Genomic DNA, 12,502 nt, shown 5'->3' with positions numbered 1-12,502 from the left:
TCTCCTGTGAGGACAGGCTGAGAGAGCTGGGGGGGGTTCAGCCTAGAGAAGAGAAGACTCCAGGGAGCCCTTATTGCAGCCTGCCAGGACTTAAAGGCGGCTGATAAGAAAGATGGAGACAAACTTTTTAGCAGGGTCTGTTGCAAGAGGACAAGGGGTAACAGTTTTAAACTAAAAGAGGGTAGATTTAGACTAGATTGAAGGATGAAATTCTTCACTCTGGGGGTGGTGAAGCACTGGCACGGGTTGCTGAGCAGTGGTGGATGCCCCGTCCCTGGAAGTGTTTGAGGTCAGGCTGGATGGGGCTCTGAAGTAACCTGCTCTAGTGGAAAATGTCCCTGCTCATGGCAGGGCGGTTGGACTAGATGACCTTGAAAAGTCCCTTCCCACTCAAACTATTCTGGGATTCATTTTGAGGGTGTTGAACCACAAGACCATGCCATCACACGGACACATGAATTGTCACTTTTGTTTCCTTTTTCGTGTTTTCTTATTTCTGCCTTTTGGTTTTCTTTTTCCCAGTACTGGCAGCCAGCTATCTCAGGGTTCAAATTTATCCATTAATACCAACCAAAACATCAACATAAAATCTGAACCAATTTCACCTCCCCGGGACCGTGTAACTCCCTCTGGGTTCCCGCAGCAGCAGCAGCCACCACAACCGCAGCAGCAGCAGCAGCAGCAGTCGCGGCAGGAAATGGGCCGCTCTCCGGTTGACAGCCTCAGCAGCTCCAGCAGCTCCTACGATGGCAGTGATCGGGAGGACCCGAGGAGCGATTTCCATTCACCTGTCGTGCTGGGAAGGCCACCGAATTCAGAAGATAGAGAGAGTCCATCGGTAAAACGAATGAGGATGGACACATGGGTGACATAAACGTGCAGTGTTGCCGCTTCAGTTTTGTGTTCTCAAAATGAACTGTCCTGACATATCTAAATTTATAAATAAGGACATGAAATAAGTATATTTATATGTATATACATACATGCATATATATATCTTCACATGCATATATATGTGCTAGTGTGTGTAGCATACACAAAATCATCAGGCACTTACGACAAACTTCTTGTATAGCTGCAGATGTCCCATGGTAAAATGTAACAGAACAATCCTGTAGGTATTGATCTAGTCTGGCACTTACCTGGACTTGTTGTTTTAATAATATAACCTGTTTTGCAAAGAAACATTGTACCCGCAGTATAATCGTACCACACTAGATTGCAGAAACCGAGAGGGCTCGCCTGTAGTTAACGTCCCTGTGTGTTTTATTCAAGCTGTATGGTTACTTGTAGTTAAGAAAAAATGCTTTGTAGCAGCAGAGCAGTAGAAAAGCAGGAAGAAGAAAGCAATACTGTACATAAAATGACCTTTATATTACCCAACCTGGCATGGGTCTCTATTGCAGAGGGTGCATGGAGAAGGGCTGATGCTGTAAGAAATAAAAAACAAAAAACAACAAAAACCCTGTTTTGCACGTGCAAAAAAAAAAAAAGTGTATTGGGTCAAAGAAGTGATTTTTTTTTTAATGAGTGAGAGACATAGAGAACTCGCATGAAATATTCAGAAAATATTAGCCTAGAAAATAGAACATTAACAAAATAAAATTAATATATTAAGTTATAATTGGAATATGTTTGACAAATTTGTTTTTACGTTCATACCTTTGAAAAATATAGAAACGGATTTTAGCTCATGTATATTTTATATTAAAGAAAACAGTACCCTAATGAATTGAAGACTATATATAAAGTTATATACAGTACTTTTGAACACATTCTGCTATGAATTATTTATATAAGCCAAAGCTGTATGTTGTAGCTTTTTTGTAGAGTATAGTTTTATCTTATTTTGACTTTCTAGTTTTTGCTTTCAAAGATGAAAAGGAAAAACTTGCAGGCGGAACCTTGGGGGAAAAATAAGCCATGAACACTTATATGTAAATTTAAATTTGAGCCAAACTCTTTGTGTATATAGCATCCTAAATATATTATCACCTTTGGTGTAAGTACCTATGTATTGTACGTTCACCAGATTAAAAAGTATATTTTTGTGGATTGACGCCAACTTGAAAAAAGGCGAGGTCCTTATTAAGTAGAGTATTCACTGTTTAATATTTACTATTTTGTTAAATATACTGTACTTTCTTTGGATTTTAATTATTATTAATATTATTATCCAGATTTTTCAGAGGGTGTATAAAGGGGTTGTCCCCCTCACTGGTGGTGAATGTGTGCCGTTAAATTGTAATCTCTGTGCTGTATGGTTAAGCTTCATTATACATTTTATATATATGTATATAAATAGCAAAGTGGCAAAAAAAAAATCTGGTGTTAAGTTCATCCTGCATAAATATAAAAAATCTGTTACAACACATTTTAAGGCATCATTTTAAAGCTGCCTCTTCTGAGGAGGGGGAAGGAAAAAAAAAAAGTGGAAAAACTTGACCTAATTTCTCATGGTAGGGAAATGACACATATCAGATGAGCACAAAAGGTTTTTTAAGTTGGTAAGTGGTTTGGGATAAAGCCTCAGAAATAAATCTGCTGCTTCTATGAAACAGAGTGAGGAATCCAGAGGCCCTTTGTGTCCTATGCCCGGGATAGGAGCAGGTTTTGTCTCCCACTTGGATTCGGCGGGGTGCCTTCACTTCACCTGTGTGGTCTGACTGTGCCGTAGCGGGAAGGTCGGGGACAGCGGGGGCAGTGTCCTCTCTCCTGGTGACCTCTAGGCCCCGCTTGGACCTGCCAAAGCCGTGTTTGAGCAGCAAAAAGTCTTGGGAGCCAGAGGCTCGGTCTGCTGGCTTACAGCAGCCGGGCTCAGTGGAGCCGGTGGTGCAGGAGGGAGTGTTTGTGCCCTGAAACCTGGCCTCTTGCCAGGTCCTTGTGTCTCCCAGTCCTGCAGGTGAGACGCATCTAGCGGCACTGGGAACAGGGCTAAGCAGACCCAACTAAATCTTACTGCTGGTAGTTCTACATCTGGGGGAGAAACTACAGCACTGTTTTGATTAGCCAAACTCCTTTAAAGTTACCTCGATATTTATTAAGTTTTGGCTTGGGCTTTTTTTTTTTTTTTTAAATTTAAGAAATCACTTCCTTGACACTGTAAGTACAGAGCGTGGGCAATGAAAGCCGCGGGGGACAGCTGTCACCTCGGCTGCTTGTGTAATGTGTGGCTGCAGAACAGTCGGTGCATGCAGCTTCCAAACCCCTTCTCTTGCTGTCATGGTAACTTTAAAAAGCTGTACAGGTTTCAATTTGTTTCAGCCACTTTGGGAATTGCTCCCTGTTTACTGGAGTTAGTTACTGGTTTACAGGTGCATAGAGGAAGATGAGACTTCTAATGGCAACTCTCTTTCCAAAGTGACCGAATTCACTTACCGCTTCAGAGAATCTTTTAACGCTCTGAGAAGTTATGTGATTTTTTCATTATTTATGCACATATATGAACTTTGCTGTACATCCGAGTGGGAGTTCTGCATTCACATTTACTGTCTATTTTCTTGTGTGCCTTATAAGATGGCTTTGCTGACTGTATCTCAATAGTCTTTATTTCTATGCAGGTTTTTAAACAGTGCTATTACTGTTTTCTTAATGAAAAAAGCTATGTAAGGGTTAGAGTTTGTATTGAAATTGCACCAATGAATTAAAAATCAATCAATAAATAATCGGTTCATTAAGAACTGGAAGGGGACTGTTCACGTGTTGCCCCAAAGCCTCCCCCAGACTCCGCAGAACAAGTCGTTCCCTGCCCCAGGGGGAGACTCGCCTGCTGTTGCATAAACAGGAATCCTGATTTTTAATAACAACTAATGAACTTTGGAACATACTTTTTTTAGGACTTGTAAAAATTTTATATAAAAAAAAAGGCATAGCACAGATATTTCAACAGGTAAAAATGACTTTTTTTAAATTAACTGTACTGAATGAAATTGCAAGTGGATCCAACCCTAGTCGGACCCTGTTCAAGTCTGAGTGATTTGTGATTTTTAGCTCTATTGTGACAAATCACCTCTCCATCTTCCAGCTCTCACTCCAGTATTTAAAGTACACGTTATCAGGGATTCGTCAGAGAAAAATGCTTTAGCCTTTCCTTTCACTTAAAGGACACTAATGCATCAGAAACTTGTGAATTACTGTGCGCACAAGAAATACATAGTAAATAAGGAACATAATAACTCCTAACAATTGATCATGGGACGAAGTTAAATTAGAATGTGAAAGAAAGACTTAACAAATGTAAACGTTTAAATCTTTAAAGTAGAAACTTTCTTCACTTTGCTGTGCAAGAGAACACTGCTTTGCTATATTTAAAATGGCTTTTTTAAAAGAGATTTATGTATTTGGTAAATGTTTGTAGTCAACAGTTCACAAAGAAGCTGTTCACGGTTTAATGATGATAAGCCGTTTGGCGGCACAAGCTGGACTTTGTTGCCATCCTTGAGACGAATCTTTTAAGAAAAAAAATAAGTTAATCTCAATTTTTTCCCTGAATGTGTTGTTTTTTCTTCAATATACAATAAATATTCTAGTGAACTTTTTATCAAATGGTTAAGAAAATGCTAGAGGTTGTTGTAAAATATTTGTATCCTGCATTCACTAAAGTAAAGATACTGGCTTTTACTGTGTACTCCAGCCTCTCTCGTGTTTGCGGACCGTGGTTTGGCTTTCTGCATCTTTGCCCCCTCTCCAGCTCTCTGGAATAGGCTTCAGCTTTGGTTTTGAAGTATTGGTTTTGAACTGCAGTGCTGATTATGGGGTTTTGGGGCTATGTGTACCTGTTACTGCATTCAGATTATAGAACTGATGCTCTGCAAGACAAGACCCTTGTTGCAACCAGCCAAAAGCCCTGGGTAGGCTCAGACTGGCGACTGGCTTCCCTCTGCCCCTCTCCGCTCTGCGCCAGGCAGGCAGATGGGGCTGGGGAGCCGGGGTGGCTGCACCAGGCAGCTCTGCCCGTTTCCCATCGCTGCAGTTCTGCATCTGGAAACCAGCAGCAAGGAAATGGCACCACTGCCAAGCTCACGCAGCAGGACCAGGCTCTGCGATGTTTTTTTTGCATTGAGAAAAGCCCTGTTGGAGAAGGGCGTTTCTGAGTTCTTGCGCTCTCCAGGGTCAGGTGGAGATGGGGCATGGCCCTCCAGGCTGGGGAAGGCACTCGGCTGCGCGATGCAGCGTAGCTGAATTGTGGTGACCAAAAACCAGATGCGCAAGCCCTCCAAGGTGGGTGGTACCCCTTGTGCTGTTCTCATTCTGCTTTATTTAAAAACGTAATAATCCCCCCAGAACAAAGAGAGAGACATTTCCTTCACAGAAGAAAAATACAAATTTTTTTCCAGTATAGGATACTGTAGAGTCCTTGTTTACAAAATGGGATTCCCTCAGGCTTTCCTGGCACTTTTTTTGACAGGTGCAGGAAACAAAGGTTATTGTTATAACATCATTATAACATCACATGGTTCCACTCACTTGGTGTGGGGTTCCCCATGTTGCTGGGAAGCCTCAGCCGCATCTGTGCCCCCCCTAGATGCTGTCAGCCTGCTCCTCCCCAGGCCAGGCCAAGGCTGCATCCCTACAACAGGAGCCTGCACTGCCGCTCCTGCCCAGCTTCACTGGAGCTGTAAGCAGCAGTGTCTGCTAAGGCTTAAAAAAAAAAAACGCAACAAAAACCCCACAAAAACCAAACCAGCCCCTCCAGTGATGCACTGCTGCAGTGGGCAGGGTCAGCATCGCCCACTGCAAGGCAGCACTGGCAGAACGATCCTGCGCTTTTTCTGTCTGGAAATTCGGCAATGGGGGCTGGAGGCGCCAGTGCAGAGTGAGGAGGGGAGGGCAGCGAATGATGGCAGCTGCGAGCTCAGGGCGTATGAGCCGAGGCCCCTGCAAGCAGCCCAGGAAAGGGCCCAGACCCTTCCTGAAAGCTGACAGAATGGCCAGTGACCTTACATCATACATGTTTACTGCTTCCCCTCAATCCCCCTGGGCTTTTGTGCAACTGTGCTGCAAAACACCTTAGTGTTTGGTTGTAGGAGAGTTTACCTCTGCCCCTAGCCCCCAAATCTGCTGAATTAAATGTCTGAGGCAAATTCTTTTCTGCGGCAAAGCTCCCCAAAGCCTCATCTTCTGCTCACTTCCTAGCACATAGTGTTTACTGACTCATCCTCAGCCATTCCAGCATCTCAGGACACCACCAGCCTCCAGCACTTCACTGCTCTTTCCTATGTACTCAGAAGGTTTTCAATGCAAACCTCAGCAGCTCACAGAAAGGTTTAACACGCAGCAGCCTCTCAGTGCCCACCCTGCAGAGGGTTCACCCTTCTCTCCTTGGCTGCCTACATTCCTGGACCTTGCAACTTAAATGCAATGTGACGATACTCTCACATGAAGACTACAAATGAGGAAACCCACATCCATGACTGAAATGGGTGTTTGAGATGCACCATGATGGATTTTTTTTTTTTTTTTTAAAGTAAAATAACACTGGCTGGACCTCCTCCCACCAAATGAGCCTTTGAGAAGCACGTACTACATACCACAGGCCTAATGCTACCCTCAGTCCTCCTCCAAGACTTTACTGAAGCGCTGGCTCTGGACAAGCAGTACCCTGGCCGAAGCACAGAGGCTGTGATGAGCTCCGCCTGCAGAGACACTGGATTTCAAGAGAAATACCTGAAGGATGTCATCAAGGAGAAGAGGTCTGGGCTCACCTTTCCAGGCGTGTGCCTGAAGCATCCTAATAAACACAGCTGCAACGTTTGCTCAAAGGGATGGAAAAGCAAGGTGCCGCCAGCATCCTCGTGCTGTGGCACACCTAGCTTAACACACTAGAAATCATCATTTTAGGGTTAAGTGTGCCAAGGTCTGCAAGAGATAAAAATGACAATTCAGAGAAAAAGAAGAGTCCCCGCTTCTACTCTAAGCAAAAAGTGTTTTCTTAAAAGGTAGACAACCCCCAACTTTCCCATGACGTTAATACTGCACTCTATTTCAGCAGCAAAGGAGTTGCTGCTTAGGCAAGGCATTAAGAAATACCTTAATTAAGCAACCACGATGCGCAAGTTGCTACAACATACTTTGCCTCAGCAGAGTTCACAAATGTTAAGCCAGCTGCCTGATGATCCTTACAAGCGACAAAGCCTCCTTATTCTTCCATAAACACCACACTTTCAGTCAAGTTCAGCACTACAACATCAGATGCTTAAAAAAATAAAAATAATCTGCATTGTTATCCCCCTGAAGGCATTCGAGTCAGAGTCACTGGTGTACAGGCTGCAGCACTGGGAGGAGAGGCTGTATTTGGCTGCCTCTCTTCAGGATTTTTTTCCTATAACTGAGCTTTGTGGTAATTTCCCTTCCAATCCATCTGTTGAAATATTTGAGGTTAGTGTTGTGTTGGAGGTATGGGCCACCAGGCCTTGTGTTTTAAAATAGATGATATAAAATACTGGCAGGACAATTCCTATCAGGAGCATAATAAAAACTGCATTCCACCACTGGATTCCACAGTCCGCACCATTGCTGGTCTCCTGCTTCCCTGACTCGGGCAGCGGCCTCTCCAGTGTGTCCATGCAATACTCTGCGTTTAGCTGGACCTCTGCCTGCACCGCGTCCTGAATGCTCTTGTCAATCCCCTTGAAGTAGTTGCTCAAGTGTCTGCTGTCAGCAGAGCTACCCGCAGCCTCATCAGGCTCCGGTAAGTCCACGAGCGTCAGGCCAGTCTGGGAGGGCGCCGTCAGGAGCGGCCTTAGTTCTCGGCCGTTCTCCGTTAACAGCCCATGAGTCTTCACAGGGATCTTGATGGACTTCAGCGCATACAAGTCCTGCTCCCGGATGAAGTTGTTGACGCGCTTGATATCCGCAACCTACAGAATCCAAAAAGGACATGGATGTTAGTGCAGGACAATGCAGCCTCTTACCAGTACTGAGGAGGAAGTAGCTACAAAACTGGTGTGAAAGCAGCAGCCAGAAAATAAAAGCAAGCCCTGGCTGCAAGCAGCTTTGTGTTTTGCAGAGATTTCCCAGCTGTTCAGGGATGCTCCAGGTCCTGCAGGATAGAGATGGTCCCCATCAAACCAGTCTGTAGCCTCCTCTAGTGCTCCTCTATCTCTCACATGTTGTGTTTTGCTTAATACTGTTTCTCCTTCCTTTTGCTTTCTTTATCCTTCTCTCACTTACTTTCTAATCCAAATTAAGGCAAGAAGAGTTTTTATAACAGACCATTTTAAAAAATAGTTTTCATACCTTAAACAATGCATAAGTGTTTAAGGTGAGAGGACAATGTCAGTACAGGCAGGCAGGCAAAACCCCCCCCCCCGCTCGGAAAGCCATTTCAGAGTGAACAGAGCTCCATCTCTGGAGCATACTACAGTTTTGAAAGCAAGATCACAACCTGGAAGAGAGTCGGCGAGCATCTCTCCCATGCAGACACAAGCACCCTTTGCTCATGTTCCCAAGCACCGCCCCTCTTCTGCACGACCACAGCTCCATACAGCTCGTTTCTCCAGCCGGTAAATCCTCCTGCTGAAGACAGGCTTACAGCAACAATCTCGGTGCATCTGTGACCATCTTCAGCGGTTCGTTGTGTAGGCTCTCCCTCTGTGACCGGTATTCCCACCCAGCTCGGTGATGCAAACAGCAGTAAGAAAAGCAAGAAAGAACAAACCATACGTACAGCCTAAGTCACAGGGACAGCCGGCATCAAAGAGAAGACAAAGGCAAGGCAGTGTTTCTTTATTTAATGTTCAATAAAGAGAAGACAGCTTAATACAGTGTGCATTGACAACCACCTAATAAGTACATGAACTTCTCAGTAGCCCTGAACCCTCTGTCAAAGAAAACAAACAGGACTCTCGACACGTGCAAGGAGCTTCCCAAAGGAGTTGAGGAGACATGAAAGAACCTCGAGGGAAAGGCTGGAGGATGCAAAACAAAGACAACAGCGGGACCCCAAACCAAAGAGAAAGGCAACATGAACGGGTTAACCCCCTGCAATATATCATACAGGAGGCACACAGTACGAGGACCGCGCTTTCCGAGAACTGCATTCACTGCACACTCACAAGCTTGAGGCTACCAATGAAACTGGGGAACTAAAAACAAGAAAGCACTTTACTTCTGCAGCAAACCTATCAGTGCCAAAATCATTGATAGTTCAGGGCAAAGATCTCCTTCTAAAAGACAATACACAAATGCACCAGAAGGGAGTTTGAACATCTCCTTTGCCATTGCAACAAATGTTCAGGGCTACCTGCACTGCTGGCAGGAGCGGGCAGGGACCACCCCCAGCAGCACAGGAGGTGCCGAGGGGAAGGCTGGGAGCTCTCCTGGGCCACAGGAGAGAGGAGCTGCAGCGGCTCTGCCTGCAGAGCTGCCTCCCTCCATTGATCTCCCCTGCAGGCTGTCGGGGAACCACACATCCAGCTCACCTGCTGTGCAGTCCCTGAAAGGTGGCAAGTCTGCTATGTCACAGCCAGAAAGCAAGACTCTGATGCAAGGTAAAGATGAGATGAATGCCTGAACCTCATGTTTACTCCGCAAAGCTTGAGAAATCTGAAAATGGGACTTTTAATCTAGATCCTAATCTAGTGCCCCTGAGGCAAAGGGAATTCTCAGCTGGTGGTTCAGACTCCTCACAGCTTGCCCAACAAGGAAGATCAGGACTTAAACCCTGTAAAATTATTTATTTGTAAAATAACAGTCTCTCCCAAAGCCTCCTAACTGAGGTGGTGCTTCAATTTTTGGTTTTGTTCCAATGAAAACAAATTATTGGGACAGTAAATATCCCCTGCAGTGCCTGCAATCAAACACTGCAATGTTGTGCTAAGGCTCTAGAAACAGAAAGTGGAGCAGCACTCATGCAGAAATAACAAAGCTGAAGGGAAGAATGCAAGAGCACTCAGCTGCACAAGCCATTTAGGCTTATTTTCTGTACTAATTTTTTTGGCTGCAGCAAGCTCCTCTTGTCCCAGCTAAGAACAATGCCAAAAGCAGGCCAGGACTATAAATGGTCAAGAGTAAAAATGAGAATTTTAAAGTGCTTCGCATCTCTGCCAAGTTATCCGTAGCAGCACACAAAGCTATTTGTTGCGCTGTCTTAATGCCGCCACCCCACACAGGCCCTGGTCATTCTGAAACCAATGACAAGTTCTCACTGATTTCAAGGAGAATCTAGAACCTCATCCTGGATTTTTTTCACACACAGTCGCATATAAATCCTCCTCTCTCATGTCCTGGTAGCCTTTCAGGAACTGCTTGATATTGCAAGTAAAACAAAATACCTGAAAATCAGTCAGTGCCAGGCTGTAAACAGACAAATACACAAATCTCCAATAATAAGGATTTCTGTACCTCTTCAATTTAACTGGAACAAGTCAGAAGTGCGCTTTCTGTAAGGGAGGAAGGCAGTAGGACAGTTTTTCCCTGTGGGAGGAGAACACTGACTACTGGTCCCTCCCCACCAGCTTGCTTTCCCCAGCGGATGAGCCCAGCAGCCTTCGGTAGGGCAGGTTGCCCACGCCTGTGGGGGCTGAAAGGCTGCGGGAGCGGGGTGGACAGTCATGGCAGGGACAGGACTGAGCCCTCGTGAGTTATGGCACAGGGGCACAGCAGGATTTTTCATGCCATAAACCAAGAGCTGTTCAGAATCTTCCTCCTTTGAGTTCACCGAACCGCTGTGATTCTGCATAAGTGGCAGTAACTTCGCAATTGCTGCTCCTTAGAGACCAGCACATAGTCACAACAACAGAGTCAACTGCTGCAGCTCCGAGTTCTCGCGCTTTACCAGTGCCAATCAAGGCCTATTCAAGTCCTGCCAGACTCACTTCTTCACACGCATCAGGCTTGTCAGCAGAACCTAGAAGGGTTTCTTTTTTGTTTTGTTTTTGTTTCTAAGGGAATGGGAGGGGAGGAATTGTCGCAATTCCTCTAAGGCCTCTTGCTTCAGCTGCAACACGCAGCTGTTGTGCTGTTAAACAAGACAGACTGCAATAGGACTGCAGCAGCTGAGCCAGTACCGTATCATTATCCCCATCCAGGTCACTGTTCAATTGTTTGCATCATGGAACTTTTTAATCCCGGTCTAGCTTGCAGATAAAGGGGGCTCTAAAAATACAGCTTTAATGGCTAAACAACAGGGTACTTCTAACGTTCTGATCAGGTAATTAAAACTTTTCAACAGTCTTTCTATAAAGCTCTCTGCTTTGGAACAAAGAAAATGTTATTTTGTAGTATATTCCAACTCCAGAGAGAACTCACTGTGCACATGCACTCCCTTCTGCCTGCAGGCAGCTGAACTGCACACGCTTTAGGGTATGACAGCAAACAGTCAAAACCCACAGGCACAGACAGCACCTGGACTGTGACCTGGACTTTGGCATCTCTCCTTCTCCAAGTCCACCCCTGTTAGACCTCCCCTGCAATAGGTAAGCTCTTACCTTTCGAAAAATAAAATGGAAAAAAAACCCCAAAACAAACCAGAGCCCATCGGAGTAGCATTTCTTTGCACTGGTCAGTTTGCTCCTTGAAAGCAGAGCTCTCACCCTCATTTCTGTACTCAGCTTCCTACTTTTCACCCTCACTTAAATAACTAAGTACAAAATATGACTGCTACACTGCACTTACTTAGTCACCCAAATTAAACAGGAAAGCAGGTCACACAGGGTGTGGAGTTGACAACATCTTCCTAGGCTGTTAGCTGAAGAACTGCTTGTTTGCTTTTGCCTTTCTCCAGCTCAGTTTTACCCAGATGTTTACTATTCATGAAATACAGAGGGCAAACACTTTTCAGTGTGAAAACTATTAGACAACAGGATGCCTTCCTGTAATTCTGGAAACTAAGGTACACGTAAAATACCTCTAAAGTAATTAAATTCAAACAAACAGAGATAGCTCTTACTTTACAACCATACTGCAGGGCTAGCTTGTTAAGATTATCATCCTCTGTAATCTCTCGTTCCAGCAGTACCACATCTCCAACTCTGTCCCGAGAAGCGCTGCATCGCTGCTGCTCCTTGCCCCTCGGTCGCAATTCCATAACATTGAGTTCCTCCTCCTCTGACTCTTCTGACTCAGACTGGCCACTGGGAAACACATACACCTGCCTGCCCGGGTAGTTATGGATGGTGACAGGAGCCTGGAAGGATCTTGTCTGGCTCTCATTCAGCCTCATCTTTTATACCAGCACCTGGAACAAAAACCAAACGTTTTGAATTTCCTTAATCCCAGTGTTTATTTCTTAGCATGTAAAATTTGGGAGAATGGACAATAAGCACAGTAGTTGCACACATGTACGCACACACAAAGCTTTCCTTCTACCCAGATCTCCTCAGGGGCAAATCCAAATGATGCCATTCTAACAGCAATGCCAGATATCTTAGAAAGGTTATGTACACAAACTTCAACAAGGGGCACATTATTTTCAAACCTTTTTTTTGTCTACCTGTGGATGAACTGCTACATAACACTGCTACACATCTTAAATACTTTCTATAATTTCATTAAAAAAAGC

The 12,502-nt window shown here is 44.7% G+C and overlaps 2 protein-coding genes across 16 annotated transcripts in view; one reads left to right on the top strand and one right to left on the bottom strand.

The window, feature by feature from the left end:
• Nucleotides 1-874, top strand: part of MEF2A (myocyte enhancer factor 2A) — a gene marked incomplete at both ends in the record, with an annotated part of 56,568 nt that extends 55,694 nt beyond the window's left edge. For all 15 annotated transcript variants that reach the window (XM_082004963.1, XM_082004962.1, XM_082004959.1 and 12 more), the window contains one exon: nucleotides 523-874. In XM_082004963.1, the coding sequence (XP_081861089.1) occupies nucleotides 523-874 (352 nt within the window). The remainder of the gene's footprint in view (nucleotides 1-522) is intronic.
• Nucleotides 875-7,307: 6,433 nt separating this feature from the next.
• On the bottom strand, nucleotides 7,308-12,163 carry LYSMD4 (LysM domain containing 4; the record flags this gene model as incomplete). The annotated part of the gene is made up of 2 exons (XM_082005272.1): nucleotides 7,308-7,859; nucleotides 11,891-12,163. The coding sequence occupies 2 exons, from the start codon at nucleotides 12,161-12,163 to the stop codon at nucleotides 7,308-7,310; spliced, it is 825 nt and encodes a 274-aa protein (XP_081861398.1).
• Nucleotides 12,164-12,502: the final 339 nt, after the last annotated feature.

Source organism: Phaethon aethereus, assembly GCF_964289735.1.
Source record: "Phaethon aethereus genome assembly, chromosome: 12".
NCBI classification, from domain to species: Eukaryota; Metazoa; Chordata; class Aves; order Phaethontiformes; family Phaethontidae; genus Phaethon; species Phaethon aethereus.
The sequence above is the reverse complement of the archived record's forward strand: the minus strand, read 5'-3'. Positions and strand labels throughout refer to the sequence as shown.